This window comes from Protopterus annectens, chromosome 1.part1, assembly GCF_019279795.1.
Source record: "Protopterus annectens isolate FY-2018-M chromosome 1.part1, PAN1.0, whole genome shotgun sequence".
Lineage (NCBI taxonomy): Eukaryota > Metazoa > Chordata > Ceratodontiformes > Protopteridae > Protopterus > Protopterus annectens.
Window position 1 is genome coordinate 12836983 of NC_056726.1, and position 21349 is coordinate 12858331.

A 21349-nucleotide genomic window follows, 5' to 3' on the forward strand; every position below is an offset into this window, starting at 1 on the left:
GGTAAGGGAAATTTCCCTTTTCTCCACTGTAGTGCGGTCTCGGAGGGAGAATATTAAAGTAATGTAAATGAATTTTTTTTTTTTTCCCACACGCTTTAACTAACGCGCTGTTTCGATAAAAGCGCTTTCGTTTAAGTGTGTTCGGGTGTTATGGATTCGGACATTTGCTCAATTGAGCAAACGTCCTAAATCCATATATATATGTATATATATATATATAGTTTATATTGCATATAGTACCACGGCAGAGGTAGCCAAGATGATTCACTGTTGAAGTGACACCCTGACCCCATGTGCAAAATAGGAAAACTGGATGATGGATGGATGGATAGTGATGTGGGTAGGTATAGTCTTCATAAGAATTGCAGTCTTGTCTAAAGATTTCACCGGGACTGTTTTGCTGCAGCACTAGAAGGAAGGCTAGTTTTCAAACACACCTTAATGAAATGGCTAATTTTTATTTTCTGCCACCAAGAGACCCTGTGGGACTGAATGTAATGCTTTAAACTGATGCCCATGTGGAGGGATGACTGAACTTTCAGCATGTTTTTGGGCTGTGTCAGTAGCTGATTTTTTGTGCTGTGCTGCCTCTTGGACAGTAATCTTTAACATAATTTTAACATAGATTGACTTTATTTTTTGTTTGATTTTGAGAAAATACATCAAGGTGCTACGTCCTGAAACTTTTTTTCTCCTCTCTAGGCTACCCGGCCTGACATGATCAGGATCCTTTCTGCATCACTCCATGTTGTACTTCGCAGAGATATGTCATTAAACCGTAGGCTATATGCATGGCTTCTTGGTATGTTTACATCGGTTTAGTATATGTGGAGCATTTGTTTGAAAAAAAAAAAAGTTAGGTAGTGAATTTTGAAAAAAGATTGTAGAAAATTTCATATATGTGTGTATTCCAGGAGGGGGCACATAATTTCTTCATTTCTTTTTGACTGTACTTTCATGGTACAGCAGGTACCTCTAATGATTTTAATAGTGTCTTGTACAGTGTGGAAAGGGAAATGCATCTTGATTATGAAACAATAGTAGTCATAGTTTTCATATTAATGGGGAATGTGCATAATATGTATTTACAGTGAGAGGTAAACTTGTTTGCAGAATAAGTTTTTATTCATTTGGTACTTTTTTTTTTTAGAGTTGTATCTTCAAGTTGTATGTTGCTTGTGTATGAGTTGTTTTTAAAATGAAAAAGTATTTGGCTTAAAGACCTTTTTTTGCTCCATGATTTTTGCTCTTATACTAACAACTGTCAAACCTCCTGCAGTCATATTTCAGACCACTTTTCCCTTTCCTTGTTATTCCTAGTAGGAGTAAGAGCTATTGAGCACAGCTGTCATCTCGGCAGCCTTAGAATTGTCTGTGTCCTTGCCAGCATCCCAGCAATGAGGATGTGTATGCCTACCCTGCGCAAATTAAGTTTAACCCACATCACCACAGGTGCTACTGTGTCTTCCCCATGTGAGTATACCTGCAATTAGGGCTACTGCATGAATGGCTTGATAGCCAGTCTCCTGCCCCAGTATTTTCCCCTGCTGCATTGCTGCACATCCTTCATGGGATCATGTCATTGTATGGTCCCAGTCCACGCCCCCATTCTGGATAATGACAGTTGCAACTCTGCTTAAACATAGCAGTGCTTTCCTGGCTTCAAAATTTAAGTTAGCCAGACTCTTCTCTTCTAGATTTTCCTGTGTAAGACTGGTGATATCCACCTCGTCTTAGTGTCACTGTGGATGTAAATTACTTTAAGGTTATGGAGACCTTATAGCAGGACAGATTCAAGATGGGTAGGTGTCTTATCCATTCCCTTCTACCTTCAGAGTAGACAGGAATTCATTTTTTTTTTACTGGGCCTGGTTTTCACTCCAATAATTGATAGAATTGAAAAATCCTACACCTTGCTGATACCTGCTTCAGCAGAGTGGTTAACATGGTTGGCCTCCAGAAGTTTGCTCAGTTCTGCCATCAGCACCAGGTCTTCTAATTTACATCAAGTTCCCTTTGTGCCAACCTTCCCTTCAACTCAGGGCTTGCATTTGAGAGCACAAGACTGAGCTCAATATCAGTGCCATAGGTGATGCTCTGGACCTCATTGTCATTGGCATTCCATACTTCAGTGCCAAGATCATTGATGATAGGGATCTTATTGTTGGAGACAAATTTCTTTTCAGTGCTTGAACTATTTGATGCTACATAATATTGTCTGAATTCAAGGCCTTTGACACATACTGGGATTAAGCTTCAGATCTGCTGCAGCTTTCACGCACTGTAAGTTACAAGGTCCTTCATAGCAGTGGCTACTTTCCAAGACCCTTCTCACGAAGAGCCTACAGGCACTTGCAGCTCTAGGACTGGAGGGATGAGAGGCTTCTGTAAAGCTTACAAGCATTAGACTGGATTTTCCATAACTTCTTTACCTTCCATTTCTCCCCTCTGTGGAGTTTGAGAAACTAGAAATGCAGTAGGAAACATTTTGATTCCTCATTGTGAGCCTAGTCATGGACATAGGTGATGCGTTTGAAGAAGATTCCAGACCTTCTCCTCAAGATGAACAAAAATTTAGGAAGAGTCTGGAGCATTTATAAGAAAATAAGGCCCTGTAATTCCACTATGTCCCAGAAAAAATTCTGGAGGAGGATTTTCATTATTCCTTCTCATCTTTTTGTTTTTTGACACAATAAATAGAATGGTGTTATTGGTCTGCCTGGAAGATCCCCCCCATGATGAGCATGTAACTTAGATCCGTGTAGATCCTCTGTCTGCCTCAGACTGAAACATGCTAGTAATGCCAGCTGTTGTAGACCTGTCTCATCAGCAGCCATGAAAAGGGAGACTATTCTTCAGAGTCATGTGATCCATCTCTGTAGCATAGATTAGCATGACCTAGATTGCTTTGAGGAGCACATTTTTGCATTCTCAACTTTTGCATTAGGGTGCCTAATTATTTATCAGATATGCTCAGTTTCCAGTGGGATCTTGCAGAAAAGCTTCACAAGATACTGGAACTGATGCTACATGAGCAGATGAAGCTCAGAAAGATGGGACTATGATCATTTTTTTAAAACTATCTATCCACTTAGTGTACAATGCAAGGCATAGTCATCTAGGGCAGCCAAAAGGGTGTCACAATCTACCATCATGCCTGCTTGTGATTTAACTGGTTTTGCCTTGAATTGTAAGCATTTTTTTTGACTGCCCCCTTTAATGGCTTTTAACATTTCATACCTAAAGTCAGAGAAAAAATGCAGGAAAATGAGAGAGACTGCATAATTCTTACAGCTATGGTCATCCACGTTTTAATATTACAGAAACCCTTTGCTGGGTATCAGTCTTAAGCAAATGCTTTTTAAGTGGGACACTTAGCAGAAGTGGATCCAGCAGTCTCTGTAGGGCCAGCACAGCCATGACTCATTCCAGATATGATGCCTCAGAGGTATCAATGACCAGTAAAGTAATTGGTTCATTGACATATTTGTAGGACACCCTCAGCAGAACCCCTGAAAGCCTGCCTGACTGTTCATCTCAGTAGGCAGTTGGGGGGGGGGGTCACACCTGTCCCTTCAGCTCCCTGCTTAGTTGGCAATTAGAAAACAGAATGGTGAGGACATTAATAGCTAGGGGCTGCAAGATTCCATTCCACTATCACCTCTGTGGCCACACTCCCCAGTATTACGAAATGTCCCACCCTGCCAAAGAAGAGTGGCCAAAGTGGGATGGCATGTCTTGCTCAAAAAAGAGCTGTCCAGAAGTGTACCACTAGATCATTGAAAGTCTGGGTATGTTTGAAATGTTTTTCTTTTCCAAAGAAAACAAAGGACACTGGGCCATTTTTAGATCTAAGTGGTCTATCTGAGTTTATACTGAAACAAACATTCCATTTGATCTTGATACAGACAATTTTGCCTTGTTTTGCAAGAGGAGACTGGATATGCTGCCTGGACCTCCAGTCTACCTAATTGCATATCAAAATAGTTAAGGAATTAAGGAGGCTGTTTTGCTTCTGCTATCTCTCTGCACCACCCACATTTATATGTACCAACAGCACATTCTCACACAGAGCTAGTGTAAAAAAGAAAAAAAAAAAACACAGCAGCACACTACCAGCTCACAAAATTTGAGTCAGCGTGATTTTATGTGTCCTGAAACATAATAGATGCCTTTTCATACCTCATTGTTTGGTCAGCAAAGCTGATTAAAATTTATTGTTGCTGGGCACCTCAGTGCAGAGGGCTGCTATTTAAACTTGCATAAATCCAGAATGTTCACCAGGTTGTTTGGAGTGGTGTGTGAAGTCATGCAGAAGGATTTGCTTGTGTTCATAGTTCCACAGGTTTTTACTAGGCTAATGGCCATCGGGGCCTTTGTAAGTCTAGCCAAGCATCCCATATATATCACATAAGTTTATGTGCTGAACTCTGTCTGCACAGCTGGTATTTGTGAAATAGCTATTCCTGGAACTGCAGTCCTTGGGTTGACCGAAAACTTGGATATGTCTTGTCCAGTTCCATGTCAGAAAAATGCCTTAATAGGTATAAAGGAAGCTTGTTAGTGTTTACGTGTTTTTTTGTTTTTGCCTACACAGAAGGGCCCACAAGCTCATGTACTTGGAGGTTTGGGTGGATACAGAGGAAGGTCCAAGCCTAATGTTTCTCAGATGGCTGCCATCGTCTTATGCTGCTATTTGCATAGTTGAAGTTTGCTTTTTGCAGTAGACTGTGTGGTATCACTGGTTACCAAAATGCCTGCACTCACAGGTGCAATTGGCAAACAGTGGTCATGATGCTTTGCAGTTTAGACTAGGGTAGAAGGATAAAAACACAAAGACAAGTATGATAGTATCAGTTTATATGTGGATTGGTTACGATGAAGTGAGACGATCAAAGAAGAATTAGAGGAGTGGAGACAAAATGAAGGACTAAAGCTAAGGGAATGGGTGAGGGATGCAATACCAAAGATTATGGACAAAAGTTTGAGGAGTAGGCAGAACGTTAAAACCAGGACAAGGTCATTGTTGCTACCCTACTTCTGTACAGTTTGTCAACAGCTGTTTTTCCAACACATACACATCCTCACACCCATGTGATCACTTTTTATGCTTTTGATGTCACGGTGTGTTGAAGCCTGTTTTGTTGCAGGGTTGGAACCCCCCCTAGAAAACTGAAGCCTTTAATTTTTTTCTTGTATTGTTTTATAATGTGAGCTTGTGTTCTTGTGCATGTTTTTTGCCTAATGTTTATTAGGTATATTGCTTATAATATTTTTGGGAATTATTTGCAGTAATTCACTTTATTATATTCCTAAGCTACACAAGAAGATGTGGTTTGTGATTAGAGCAAAATACAGCATAAAATAGGTCATTGGAAGAGGTACGGTACAAGGAGGCAGGCAGAAGGGCAGTAATAGACGTTTTGACAACAAAGGCACACATTGAAAGGGAGTTGGCATACAGACTCGAGGGAAAAGCAAAGGCTTATTTAAGTGTATAGCATAAAGAAGAAATGGAAGGAAAAAATGACATCCTGACCCTGTGTGCAAAAACGGGAAATTTTCAGGAAATGGAAAAAAGTGGCTGTGAATGGATGAGTGGAAGAACAAACTTGGGCAGGGTGCACAAAGATGTGAGGAATACCACGGAAGACTTGTGTGACTTCAGAGGTAGTATTTTTAGAAACCAGAGGTTCATAGGTGTATACTAGGCTAATGACCATTAGGGTCCTTATGAGCCTAGCTCTGCAACCCAAATGTGACCCTCAAATTTGATTTATATAGGGTGAAATTTACTGACTGCCTATTTCTATCAGAGACATAGATGCCAGACTGAGTTACACTTAAATAGGGTTAGGGAGGAACTCTGCTTCACATGGATGGGGGGAGCCTCTTCCAGAGAAGGGAATTCTCTGAGAAACATACGTGTCTCTCCATGTCCTGTTTATGTCATAAGCAAAATTTAAATCTTTTGATCTACTAGTTTGGATGCTGTTTGTTTTGCAGATGTTGCAAAATGTTCATCAAAACTGGGTCCTGCAATGCCTTGTACACAAGGTAAAGATCATATCTTAGATGTCTGTACGATAACAAGGAAAGAGACAGGACTTTGAGGCAATCAGTTTTGAGCATTGTGCTTGCTCCCTATATTCTTTTTGTAACAAACCTTTGTGGATATTCCAGTTGTGTATGTCTGGTCAGGTACATACCAAAGTGGGATTGTACTCTGGATGAATTTGATGAGGGTTGAGTACATTGGTATGATGATCTCTTTCTGGACCTAGATGCTATGCCCTTACTTGTATGTTGAGCAACATAGAAGGATTTTCTTACCACCTAGACACATGTTGGTCGAAGGTTGGGTTACTTGCCTGCATGAGTACCCAGACCCCTGACTAGTGAATCAAATTTTAGGGGTCTTTTATTGATGATATAGTTACATGGTGTGACTGACTTACCAAAAGGTACTATAATGCATTTCTTGGTATTCACTTTTATGCCATGGCTTTGGCACCAAGTGTTTGTCTGTGTTAGATCTTCCTGAAGAGTGCTCACATCGTGGGGTGATACAGTGCTGCTCCCAGTTTGCGATCATCTGTGAATATGGTCAGTCAGAAGTCTTTGACATTGGCTTTGACCTCCGAGAAGTAGATGCCAAAGAGGTGTGGGGTCAGCACAGAGCCCTGAGGAACTCCACTGGTGAATAGCCTTTTGTTAGAGGTGGACTCTCCAATCCTAACCTCTTGGGAATTGTACATGAGCCAGCTAGCTATCCAGTGTGTCACAAAAGGATTTATGCCTAGTTCCATAAGTTCATAGGTGTTTACTAGGGTAATGACCACAAGGGCCTTTTTAAGCCTAGCCATGCATCCTGAATCTCTGACAAGTTATGACTCACTTGATAAGTGTAAGCATGGGCCTGGGAACTGAACCATTTACAGGTTACTTGTTTGCATTAGAGACATAGGTGCCAAACCAGGGATGAGTTTCCGGTTTCCCATCCAGTTGTCCAAGTTGCACTTGAATTGGGTTAGGGAGGAACTCTGTTTCACATGGATGGGGAGCCTGTTACATAAATGGGGTAATCTCTGGGATACATACCTGTCTCTCCAGCAGGTCCTATTTATATCACAGGCAAGGTTTAAGTCTTTAGAATGGGTAATTCTGGTACTGTTTGTTTTGTGGATATGCAGGAGGTCCATCAGAGTGGGTGTCTGACAATGCCCTGTATGCTAGCCTCCCCTCAAAAGCCTGTAGAAAACAGAATACAGGGATAGGGGCTTGAGGTGGTCAGCATAGGCCATATTACTTATGCCCTGTATTTTCTTAGTGATGAACCTCTGTGGACATTCCAGTTGTTGGATATGCATGGTTAGGTACATACCAAATGGGGCGTTGTACTCAATGATAGGTCTGATGAATGCTGAATACAGTTTGTTTATAAGTTGCGCAACATAGAATGATTTCTTCACCACTGTAGGTGCGTGATGATCAAAGGCTAGATTACTATCTATGTGTGTCCCTAAGTCCCTGACTACTGGCTCAGCTCTAAGGGGTGTGTTGTCAATATGATAGTTACTATGGAAGGATGACTTCCCAAAGGATACTATTATGCAGTTCTTGGCATTTAGTTTTAGTCCATAGCTCTGACACCAGTTTTTTGTCTGTGTCAGCCCCTCTGGGAGAACATTTGTGTTAGTATGAGATTCAATGACAGCTCCTAATTTGGAATCATCTGAAAATTTAGTCAGCCATAGACCACCTTCATTGGCCTTGACTTCTGAGAAGTAAATGTCAAAAAGGAGTGGTCCAAGGACTGATGCCTGAGGGACTCCACTTGTGACTGGCCTCTTTGTAGAGGTGGACTTCCCAATTCTAACTTCCTGGGTCCTGTCTGTGAGCCAGTTGGCTATCCAGCGGGTGACATATGGGTTTCAACCTAACCTCTTGAATTTTTCAACAATGCCCGAGTGGGGTATTGTGTCAAATGGCTTGGCCAGGTCAAGGTAGGCAGTGTGAACGATTTTTGCCCTCATTCATTGCTTTGGTGACCTTCTCAAAGAAGTCCACCAGGTTGAGTAGGCATGATCTGCCCTTGACGTAACCAAACTGGGTTAGGACCAGTGTCCGTATGTTTACTATATCTGTATTGATCATCTCCAAGTTTGGCGACAATCCCCAGATGGGGTATTGTATCAAATGCTTTTGCAGATTGAGGTAGTCCATTTTCCCCAAATCCATTGTCTTAGTGTCTTTTTTAAAGAAATCTACCAGGTTCATTAAGCATGACCTTCCTCTGAAAAAGCCAAACTGGGATGGATCCAGTGTCAGGAGGTCTTCTATGTCCTTGTTGATAATTTCCATGATAATTCTTTCCATGGCTTTGCAAGTGAGACAAGTCAGACTAATGGGTCTGTAGTTTCCAAGGTTTGTTGAAAATGCACCGTTATGAAGGGGGATGACTGTTGCAGTCCTCCTTTTACGTGACACACACAGCATGTTTTAAGACTACAGTTAAATATTGACCCCAGGGATTTTAGACTGTTCATGAGGCATCCCGGTATGTTATTAAGGCCCATTGAGGCCGTGTTCTTGCCTTTATCGAGTGCAGCCACCACATGCTCCCTAGTTATAGCTGGAGGGGTTATGTCTGAGGGTATTTCAGGTCTATATTACATGACTGAAGTTTCAAAACTTCGAATCTGATATGGTCGATACCATATAATCGAAGTCTTGAAACTTTGAAAATGTAGTAAAACACAAAAACCTACAAAAACAAATGCTCTAAGCAGAGGGGCACCTACCACACCCCCCCACTACTTAAATATACCAACACCGAGATCGCACTACAGTGCAGAAAAAGGAAATCTTCCTTTTCCGCGCTGCACGGAGATCTCCGTTAAAAGATTTGAAGTTTCAAGACTTCGATCATATGGTGTCGACCATATCAGATTCTTCTGATATAGCCCCATATGTTTCTTGGGGGATGGTAGGGGGTGATAAGGGGTAAAGCTGGAACTAAAATTGTCCACCAACAGATTTGGGTACTTGCGTATTATCGCAACCAGATTGGAAACAAGCCGATAATACGTAAGTAGCGATTTCTTCACTTTCTAAAAAGTTTGTAAATACTGTCCCTTATTTGTGGATCAATTGTGTCAATCCTCCCAAATGTTAATCATTATTTGGAAACAGCAGAGCACAAGGGAGGAATGAGTTTAGAATGAGCCGCTGTTGTTTCTGGGTCTCCGTATTTACCATCCTTTTTTTTTTCCTGTGTCTCCAGGGGCATGAATGTGCTTGGCCACAGTGAAACCTGTCAAGTGTCCAGAAGTGTAGGTATTATTAAAGCAGACAAGAACATAATATTTCATGTGTAAATGGACAGTACATTTTTAACTGGAAGACTGTTTCCACTATTACTGCACCTGTCATCTTAAGGTAAAACGACTGCCTTCCCAGACACTGAAACGGTCGTTTTGGGAATTATGCAGAAGTACCTCCAATGAAAAGACATCACACATACTACATCTGACATCCCTGGCCCAGGAGTTCCGCTACCGAGAAATGGAGCAGTCATTGAGGGATCACTGTCCTGCCACTTAGTAGTTGTTACTGGCCATGAACCGTTAGATGGTATGTCCCGGACTAACTTGGCTTTGCTGAGGCTGGAATTGAGAAGAAGTGTAGCACTGCGCAGGTCGCAGAACAAATGAGACACACCCCACAGGATCCTAAAAATTGACCGTTGTTCCTCCTGGGCACTCATACCCACAGTTACCCACTACTACTACTGACTTGTTTACACACACCTTTCATGGTTACGAAACATGTTTACACAGCAATGCTTTGATTTCTGGCCATTCTGAAATCTGGTTGCGATAATACGCAAGTACCCAGATTTGCTGTATCACCAGGGTCAGTGAATGTCTCAGCATTAACCACCAGTCCATCACATTGCTGTGTGCTGTCCTTGAGATTTCTGACATTGCTGAAGAAGGCCTTTATGTTTTCTTTCACCCGGGAGGCTATCATAACCTCAAAGTTGGCTTTGATTGACCTAATTAGACATCTTAGGTGCCTTTTTAGTTTGGTGAGAGTTTTTATCTTTCAGGAATTAGCCTTCCTGATTCTTGCCGTAATTGTTTTCCTTTTGTTGTAGTCCTGTTTAATATGGGATGCCTCCAGGGCAGTTTGTTTCTGGGACTAGTTCTGAGCTTGCTTTTGGTAGGTACAGCAGCTTCTGTGCAGCCATTGACATGGTTGTGCTGAGTTTCTGAGAGCAATTCAGCATAGGCTATTGTGTACTTGGAATTTGGAAGGCATTAAATTTTGAAAAAACATCATTTAAAAAAAGTTAGTTCACCTTTCAAATAGTTTTTAATGGTTACTGGTTTTACTGTGGATATGGAGTTGATTTTGATTTCAAAGTAGACAGCTTTATGGTCTGACCTTACCAAGTAAGACGAGACAATGGTATGAGGGGGCCATCATTCTTCCATATTTGTGGGGGCCAGTGTTTTGGAGCCTGTAGTGAGCATATTCACTGTTTTGTCAAGGGTGTTTGTATTTACGAAGTCCAAGAATCTCTGTGCCTGTAGATTTGAGGCCATGTAGGATTCCCAGTCTATAGAGAAGTAATTAAAGTCTGTCATAAGTAGGTGTTGGGCTGTATGGTAAGTGTCTCCAGTAGTACCATGAATGCATTGTGGGCTTTTTGGGACATGGAGAGTGACCTACATCTGGCTAGCATATGGTACGGTATTTTATGTATATGATTTGCATGTGGTGAAACTCCAGTATGTCATCCTGTTTGACCAACTTAGAGGTATGCTTGTTATTGATGTATATTGAGACATCTCCACCTTTAGCCCTTGTCTGTACAACTACTAGTCTAAAAGTATGGAAGTCACTGAAACTTTGCACTGCCAGAGTACTCTGTGCTGCTTTAAACCATGTCTTGGTAACTGCACAAATGTCTGTATTCTGAAGCATGAGGAGGGCTTGGAGGAGTGCCGATTTTATTTAGGCTTCTGGTATTAAACAGTAACACCTTGAGGTTCAGTTGAGTTGATTTTGCTGTGTTGATAGGTTTATCAAATTAGCATTGCCTAAAAAGGCACTGTGGAAGTGGATTGATGTTTTAGCTAGTATTTAAAAGCTTAGTGGGACAGGTTCAGAACACCCTTAGCAAAGCAGTGTGATCTGGTAATCATGTCCTTCCAAGCTGACAAACATTGAATCCCCTTAGAATGACACCAGAAACACTGCCATTTGTTAAAATCAGTCATTGTGGTATCATCCTAGGTAATGGTAATATGCTGCTCAATGCCAGGCTCATACCAAGTGGTGTTTTTCTGACTGCCTTTGGGCTTGTTGAGGATAAAGCTTTGCCAACAGGTGGTCTAAATGATTTTTGTTGTTTAGGAAGATTGCTTTTTAATGCCACAGCATACATTAGCCTGCATGTGTGTTGTGTGCTATTTGAGGTGGATGTTGTGTGCTTGTATGAGAGTTTAGCATCCAGTGTAAGAGCACCTCCAGTGTACTGTGTCTGTTGATTTAAGAATTAAAGGGCTGTCAGTAAACATGAGAAGATTGCTAAGTTGACTCAAGATGCCCATATCTACCAAGCTGGCTACAGTGAAGTTAGGAATTTGCATATTCATGCTGTCCAATCCTTTGATTGGTGAGCTCTTAGGGGGTGGTGTATTGGGGTTAGAAGGCTATTTTAGGGCGCTTTGTTAGTGCAGACTAATAAGAGTGCTTTACTGGGGCAGATTATGCTAAACACTACTAAGTTCTGCCAACTTTAATGTCTACACAATACTAAATTCTACAAAATCTATAGGTATTGCCAATCAACACCCAACTAGCTACTCTAGGCTTGAAGGCATGGAGGGTATTTGCTCTATATGTACTGTTTTACAGGGTACAGTTTTATGGACCGTTACATATCAAAAACTTGCTTTCTAGGTGTTACTACTGTACCAGTGCAATGCTATCTGGTGCTGAGTGCTAAGCACCTCCAGGCAAATGCTCCGAATTTACAGCAACACAGAAAAAACAGAAAAATAATTAATGATCCCTCTGGCCAATAAAATCAAGCTAAACAGGCAACTAAGAGGGCTAATTATTCTATGAGCTGTTTTGTGCGTTTCCGAACTCAGACTGCACACACCTCCTTCCAGAACATGAATAAACCTAGTCTTCTTAATGTAAAAACAGAGTAGAAGAGATCCGCAAAGCAATGCCACCACAAGATCACAAAGCAATGCTATCACAAACTAATTAAACAACTATCTGGAAGTGTATTGCTGAAGTGAAGGTGCAGACAGTGTTACAGCAGTTAACAGTGAGAGGAAGTACTTTTTTGTTTGTTTGTTTGTTTTACCAAACACAGTGAAATGCGGAAAAAAAAGCGGGAAACTGTAGTGATCACTAAAGATAATTTAAGCAAGTGCAATTTAGCAATCAAATGTACTTGGCCTTACCTGGATGGCACCAGATACAAGTAAAACACTCCTGAAACACAGGCTAGAATGCCATCCATTTGCCAAGCTCTGGTAAATGAGCAGAAAACTAGTACTAAAGGTAGTTTACTCAAGAACAGTACTGGTTTGTGGGTTGGGCACTGAGTCATGGATCTATGGAGAACAATGGGTGGAAAGAGTGATTAAGTGGCTTATACAACAGACAATAGCAGCATAAGATGGGAAGGAGTGACTTTGGAAGTCACATTACCATAACTTGCGGAGGCCAGAAACAGCCTTATAAAACCACAGCAGGAAAATTTTCAAAGAAGAACCAGGCAAGCTACAAGTCAGTGACCCCAGGCAGGTTAGAATTTCAGAAACTTTAGCTTAATGTCTCATTAGGGGATGGGCAGACACAAAGAACAGGGGAACAGACGGCACTATAATGCAACTATAAGCACGTAAATGATAATCAGAATATAAAACTGTAGAAGCAAAACTGGAATATCAGTACTGTAAAAGCAGTGAAAGACAAATCCTGGAGCAGAAAAAACAATTCTGTCACTATTGAAATTCTGCTACAGTCTAAGGCACCATATTATGCAGAAATTTACCATTAATGATGTGTATAGAAAGAAATGCAGTAATGATCAAATTAGGCTCAAATCTGGCAGTAGTACACAGTTCTACTGCTGCAGCTGTGGAGGAAACTACAAGACTAAGGCCTATTGGGGGTTAAAATACAGGTAGCTTTCACTGGTAATTCTGCTTGTTGAGCTAGAAGTACTGTATAATGTAGAAACACAGTCTTCCCACAACTGCAAATTAAGCTAAAAGATTAAAATCCCAGAATAAAGCCAGAAATGCAATCATATAACTTGTTTTGGCTAAAACATGGAAAATGTAGAAAAGTACAAAGAAGTATCACCAAACAGGTCACTAAGTGCAACTTAAATATTTAAGCAAGATTGAAATAAAAGTTTTTTTTTCTTTTTCCTTTTTGGTGAAATGCTTGTTACTCACTTTTCAGGACTTCCCACACAGTGGGGGGAAGCCTCCATGTTAGAAGGGTACAGGGGTGGAGCTCTCAAGAAAACTGATACCTTTAATTGTACTATAATGATGTAATGTGATCCTATCTCGCCTACATTCATTACTGACGGGCTTGGAGCCGAGAGTCGGCTCCGACTCGGCCACTATAACTAGCACGAAGTCTCTCATTGGCTGGGCTAACCCTGTATCCCAGGATGCATCACGCCCAAACCCCCAGATCTCGTTTGCCGCTCCTAGAGTAACGACGTGGTCTCGACTTGGCTGTGGCTAAGTACCCTCTCTTTTGTTTTTGAAAGACTGTTGCTCGCGTTATTATACCAAAAAGCTATTCTAATAGCTACGTTGTTTGTTGTATCCATTTTTGTGACTGATTGTGTTTTATTGTTAGTTAATCCTTCTGTTTGGCGGGCTAGGCCCGTTTAAGTTAGAGGGCCTTTGCCCTATCTTTTGTCGTTAGTGTTCGGGCGTTTAAGTTAGAGCCCTTTCCTCCCTCCCTACCTTGTGTTGCTGAGTGTGCTTCGTGTGATTTTTAGTTTAAATCTAATTTTTGTTGCTCTACTTGTGGATTGTGTTCCTTATGTCGGGCAAGGAACCAAAAGAACATAAGCCATTTGGCTTTAAAAAATGCGCCAAGTGTGCGTATAAGATGTCACTGACTGATGGCCACGCTATCTGTGTATATTGTCTTGGTGCCATACACTTGCAGGAATCCTGCAGTGTGTGTCATGCCTTTTCTGCCAGGGTTTTACAGAAGAGAAAAAATAAACTTATCCTCAAGGGTTTGATTAAACCCTCCTTTGAGGAAACTTTGGCGTCTTCTCCTCCCTCTGAGAAATCCAGGTCCAAGACTAAAATGAAGTCTCCGGCTCCGACTAGATCATTGGAGCCTCCGGAGAAAAGGTCTAAATCTACATCTCCTTCCACGGCTCCACTGGTCTTGGAGCCGCAGGAAGTGCTGTCCAAGGCTTTGTCTCCTTCCTCGGCTCCACTGGTCTCGGAGCCACAGGAAGTATTGTCTGTTGCAGGGTCGGCTTCTTCGACTCCACGGTCGTCGGCGCCGAAGGAGGTTGCGGTGGTTCTCGAGCCTGCTTCGGCTCCGATCCTTTTGGAGCCAATTCGGAGCTGTTCTCCAGTCTTGTCTCAGTTCTGACAGAAAAGGTTTCTCGACCCCCTTCTGTCTCCTCCAAGTCTTCCAGGCTCTCGGATTCGGATGTCGATAGGGTAGTCCAGAGACTCTTCCAGTCGCCAGTGTTATCTAAATTATTTTCGGCTCCAACCCAGTCTGCTCCGGAGCCAGCTACTATATCGGTTCCGTTTCTTCCTCCTCCGACAACCTCGGTGTTGTCGGAGCCAGAGTCTGCCGAATCGAGTGAAGTCCCTGGGTCGGCTCCGAAACCTCCTGCTAGTCTTTCGGATCCGACATCGGCTCCAACCTTTTCCATTCCTTCTACAGGTTTCAGTACTCGGGTGTCCTCAGTCGAACCCGAGCGGGATACACTGGGGCTTCAGACTGCAGCTCTGAGTCTCCCCCTTGGTGCTTCGGCTAGGGGTACCCCGACTCTGGTCATGGTCTCGGAGGCGGGTTTTCCGTCCGATTCTGGTGGACCTGCCTTCGAGGCTATGAGGAGCGCGCTGGCCAAGTCCATAGTGACTTCACCTGAGTCTGCAACTCCTTTCCTAGACGCTGCGACTAGAGCTTCTGGTGCCCCACTATCTCTGGACAGCGGGGCTCCTAGGCCTGAGGATACCTCCATGTGTGGTCCCCTACTTTCTGAGGGCCCTTCAGAGTCTGTGCCTAAAGAGCCTCCCAGGAAGAAGTTGTGTAAGAGGAAGCACGTAGACTCCCCAGATGAGTCTGTCACCTCGGACACCGACCTCGATAATGCAGAAGGTTCCCTGAAGTCATCCTCTGATGATGTCTCATTCTCCGATATCCTGGAGATCTTGAGACAGCGGGGCGACTGGCCATCCAAAAACCCTTCTGAGGAGGAGTCGGTCTTCCTCAAGGCTTTCAGAGCCCAGCCTTCAGCCTCTTGGGTGTCTCCACCCTTTGATGAATTATTGGATCTTATTTGTCGAAGGGTGTGGGAACACCCTGACTCTGTGTAGCCAGTTCCTAGCCATCCCAATAAGTTCTTATCTGCGCCTCCTGGAAAAGAATTTTTGACCAAGGGAGTACCTGTGGATGCTATGGTGGTGGCGTCTGCCACTCAGCAGGATGTGGCAGACGCTTCTACTATCATCCATCCTCCTAATAAAGAGTCTAGGAGTATGGATAGGTATGGGAAGCGTACCCTGTCTTCAGCGACCTTTACCTTGCGGTCGCTGAATTACTTGTGTCATTTTACGTGGCTCCAAAGGGATCTCATAAAGGAGTTGGGAGATACCCTGTCGGGTAACTTGCCTGAGGCGTTGACCCAGTCTGTTAACGGCCCAGCTGTCTACCCTTTCTTCCATTGTCAACTCGTCCATGAGGCTGATATCTTATGCAGCCGAGGGGGCGGGTAGAGCAGCGAGTTCGGGCGTAGGTTACCATTAATGATGTCTATAGAAAGAAATGCAGTAATGATCAAATTAGGCTCAAATCTGGCAGTAGTACACAGTTCTACTGCTGCAGCTGTGGAGGAAACTACAAGACTAAGGCCTATTGGGGTTTAAAATACAGGTAGCTTTCACAGGTAATTCTGCTTGTTGAGCTAGAAGTACTGTATAATGTAGAAACACAGTCTTCCCACAACTGCAAATTAAGCTACAAGATTAAAATCCCAGAATAAAGCCAGAAATGCAGTCATATAACTTGTTTTGGCTAAAACATGGAAAATGTAGAAAAGTACAAAGAAGTATCACCAAACAGGTCACTAAGTGTAACTTAAATATTTAAGCAAGATTGAAATAAGTTTTTTTTTCTTTTTCCTTTTTGGTGAAATGCTTGTTACTCACTTTTCAGGACTTCCCACACAGTGGGGGGAAGCCTCCATGCTAGAAGGGTACAGGGGTGGAGCTCCCAAGAAAACTGATGCCTTTAATTGTACTATAATGTTTTGTAAGGTGAGCTAGGTATACTGATGCATGTTTTTCCCCTTGTTTTTTAGATATTTTGCATCCACTGTTTTGGTGGTAATTATTTCCAGTGATTCACTTATTATATTCCAATCTACACAAGAGGACACATCAAGACATAGGGAAAAAAGCATTTTTGCTAAATGAATGTTTAATCTAAGGGTTTTTTTTTTCAAAGCGGAAAAAAGGTGAGGGTGCTCAGATTTGCCCGAGAGAATAGAGAGATGAATCCTCCTCCTCTATTGACACAAGTTTAGTTGCAGCAGTAGAGAAATGGGAGAGAGAGAGAGAGATTCTAAGAAATTATTTGGAAAAATTACTATGTAGAATGAAAAGTGGTACTTGAGGTTCAGTGCAGTCTGATACAAAGTACTACTCATGGGCTGCTGCAATCCTTTTGTAAAGTATTAGTTGAGGAAGTGGAACTAATAGCAACAGAGTAGGAAAAGGATTTGAAAGTGTTGATTCTATTTTGACTGGTCTACCAGAATGATGGGATTTGTCATCAGTGGGATAGAATCCAGAATTAGAAAGGTAACGTTTATGCTATACCAGGCCCTAGTCAGGTCATGCCTTGAAAACAGTCAGCAGTTCTGAAGACCACAAAGGAAGAGAGGGATGTATACTGTTGAAAGGAATCCAGAGGAGAGTCACTAGAAGGGTGCATGGGATGAAAGACAGAAGACGTGACCAAAGAGCAAACCAATATGGACAAAAATAAATGGCAAGGATGTTCCTTGGGTGCATGGATCATATCAGGAAGATACATAAGGGTTCTTCCCGAACAAGGACAGAGGGGATGGGAAAGTGCACAGGTAGCAAAATTGTAGTGACCAGCTACTACTTAGTTCTACATAAGTACTTCACAGAGAGGGTTCTGGATCATTGAATGAATTACCTGAACTGGTGGTGGAGAGCGAGTCCACAAAGAAGATACTGGACAGACAGAGAAATAGCAAGGGGGAATATAAGAATGGATAGGTGCCGGAATTATAAGACTAGATAGGTTTATTGATAAGTCTATTGCCTCATTCTGCCATCAGGGAGGTGTAATTTTCTGGTGTCAGACTCCCTTAGCTGGTCCTTAGATTAGTGATCTGTTCTTGGCAGTTTCCAGGTGAACCTACTCTTCCTGCAGCCAGTCCATTGCATGACCTTATGACGGAAGCTGTAGTGTTGAAGTTTGAGGGATTATTTGAAATTCTCTACTGATGAAAGGAAGAACCCCCTCCCCCAAGTGGTAGTTTAAAACCACTGTTTTTAATATTTTGTTTCTCTTAGAACTGCCAACTATTGCTGTGATTGCAATCCTTTCTTACCCTGGAGAGATGGAAGAAGTAGAGCTTATCACAGTGTAGCTGCCATGCAGGCAGCCATCAGAAAATGTTTGCTGTACAGCCTACACTTGCCTTCACAAGCACTTTGAGAGATGAACATGCAATGGGAGCAACATTGACATGTAACAGATGATAAAACTTCATTGTTTTTTCCTTGATTTGTGGGAAATGTGCTTACTCATTACTTGGAGGTACACCAATCTTAGGGACTAGGCATCCAGTCCTAGTGTGGTATATGACATTGGAGTGTTAGAAAGCATGGTTTTAAGACTATTTTTGGTTTACAAACAGAAATGGCAGTAGTTTTGAATGAGCTGTAGCGAGGTTACTACCACAGTTCTGTTTTAGGAGCTGAAACACCTTAAGTCATACCTCTCAACCTGGAAACATCAAAAATCTGGACAAGGCCTGTGAAAAATAGGTACAAATCTGTACTTTGATTAACGTAAAATTTGTATACATAATTATGTAACCCCACCCACTCCAGTGGAATTGTGGGATACCATCTTTCAAATGCAAAGTGAAGAACAGACAACTAAAATATGGCACCAGAGTCCCCCTGCAGCCATTCCAGTGTCCCATTACCTGGCTATTTCGCCCCATTTACCATAAACACTAATGTGTGGATGCATACTGCTTTACTTCTACAATGATTATTTGGATTTTATTTTTACATTTTATAGCACAATGCACAAACACTAATATATATCTGCTAAACAAAGCAATACTGCCTTACAATGAAAATAGACTTGACATTAAAACTTCTCTTCCCTTGAAACTCACATTCATTGAAACCCACACTACATCCAAAAATGCATCTGGCCAGTCGTGGATAAAGATTAAATACCTTTGAGCTGTTTTCAGATCATAGGCCCCTTGCACACAAAACAAGAAACATACATGTGTTTTTTGATACACCTTCCTGACTTTATTAAATTATATTCCTTGTATAATAATACAGCACACTTGTTGACTTAATTTAGAGCGCATTTTAAATTTATTTTGAACATTTTTCCAGTAGACAATGAAACAAAATGCATGAACCAGTAATGACAAACCTGCCCAATTCAGAACATTTCCATCATAAGAGTCTACTTACACACACACACACACATATATATATATATATATATATTTTTTTTTTTTTTAGTATAATTTTTAAGTAATATTTTTAGAGTTTATAACCTGAGTATTATATTTTTTTACCAATGCTTTCACTTTGTGATTTTACATGCCTTTCTATATATGTTTAACATTGTCACTATTCATGTTTGGAGCTTTTCTCCCCGGGCCTCTACTGAAAATGGACATATATCCAGTTAGACTAGCCCAGTCGGTGAACAAATGTAAAATAAAAATAAATAAAATATACACATATATTATATATGTATATATATATAAATAGAATGACAGTAGTGTAAGCCATAGGCATCTTGCACAGCTTTTCCCACTTATTTTCAATTTCAATTTTTTTTTTTGGGGGGGGACAAAAGGCCAGAAACCAGGGACACATTTTAAACATTGCTTGTATAATTTTGGAAAGTTGCTAGAATATTGTGTTATTAATATAAAATGTGTTACCACCATGCATTTCACTGCCAAGCCTTGAACCCAGGACCCTGTGCACTACAGTCAGAGCAATGTACCACTATTCCAAATCAGCAGTTTCCTGAAAGATAGGAAGACTGAAACTTAAATGGCTGTCATTTACTGAATTCAGTTTTCACTTCTCACCGTAGGTCTCAGCCTCTTAGCACAAAAAAGCTGGACAAAGCCAATAATGGCAGAACGCAGAATTCAGTTCTCACTTCTCACCATAGCTCTCAACGTCTTAGCACAAAAAACCTGGACAAAGCCAATAATGGGGGAATACAACCCCAAAATAGGGACACATTTCAAATACTGATCTTATAAACTTAGAAAATTGCTAGAATAAAATGTTTTGTGTTACCATTTATTTTCTGAAGAATATGAAGTCTGAAATTCAAATGCCTGTCATTGTTTAGTGAATTCGGTCCTTCAGTGATTTGCCACAAAAATTCTGAAAACCACAGATTTAATGAGGGACAGAACAAAAATATGAGGCATAAATTCACAAGTGGTGGTGGCTAGGGACTTTAGGCTCTTTTTACCCGAGTACCTCTAGCCACTGGGTGTATTCACCTGGGGATATTTTTACACTCATAGTCACACACACACACACACACACACACACACACACACACACTGTTCCACTTTGCAAGAAAATATACCCAAGCAGACATGTAAGCAACTGTTGTTCAGCTCTGCAAGAAAATATACCCAAGCAGACACATAAGCAGCAGAATAACGTCATTCACACACACACACCAGTGTTCAGATACCCAAGCAAATACCTTAAGCTCTGCAACAATATACGAGCATAACATCTCCCAAGCAGCAAAAATACAGCATAGCAGCAGGAGCATAACAAAACTCCCAACAGAAATAACTTGGTCACGCTGTTAACGAGCGAAAATACCCAAGCAAATACCTTAAGCTCTGCTTAACATCTCCTATGCAGCAGAAATATGAGCATAGCAGCAGGAGCATAAAACTCTAAGCAGAAATAATATCCAAGCGAAAATAATACCTTAAGCTAATCACGCCATTTAGCAGCATAACAAAAATACCCAAGCAAGCAAAAATAATACCTTAAGCTCTGCAAAGAAGAAAATAAGTACCTTAAAAGCTAACTTGTCATTTCCTTCCTGCTCGCGCTTGCAGATACATTCAAACAGTGAGCCGGAAATATGTGCCCTTGAGCTCAATTCCAACAGGCTGACAGAGCTGACATCATCGCGCACATGATGACGTCAGCTCAAAAAACAACAGAAAACATTTTAAAAAAAGCTGGGGAAAAAAATCTGAAATGAAGGGGTGCCACTCGGGAATCCATTATTTGGGCCCCAAAACTCAATAAAAAACGAGTAATTCGGTATGGTTGGAAGGTATGCCCCAAGTGGATTTATGATCCATCTTCTTGCTTCTCATCTGGTACAATGTTCGAGCAAGATTCTAATGTGAGGTGCAACTCCACTGGATAATCTACCATTTGGCATATTCATTTTTAAACATTAAATCATATGTTGTTAATATATTAAAGTTAAATAATATGTTTAAGAAGCTTTGCATGTAATTGAGTGTAATTTAACAGTGCTGCAGTTTAATATGTAATCATCACTGAAAGCAGTGTGTAGTAGTTAAGAATTCACTGAAATTAGAATTAGTAATACGAAAAATGTCAAATTACACCACACACATGCAGTGCTACTTTACCATACGGATACCTCCTTGTATAACTAATAGTATATCTCCAGTGGCAATTCACTCAAGGAATAGCTCTTAGATTCTGTCTGCAGACAGTATAGATACACTCTTTGATACTTTTGTACTAAAACTTCT

At 41.4% G+C, this 21349-nt stretch overlaps 1 protein-coding gene across 1 annotated transcript in view; it reads left to right on the forward strand.

The window, feature by feature from the left end:
* Window positions 1-21349, forward strand: part of DOP1A (DOP1 leucine zipper like protein A) — a 2183138-nt gene that overhangs the window by 831373 nt on the left and 1330416 nt on the right. Inside the window, exon 7 of the mRNA XM_044073353.1 lies at window positions 703-802. Coding sequence (XP_043929288.1) covers window positions 703-802 — 100 coding nt within the window. The remainder of the gene's footprint in view (window positions 1-702; window positions 803-21349) is intronic.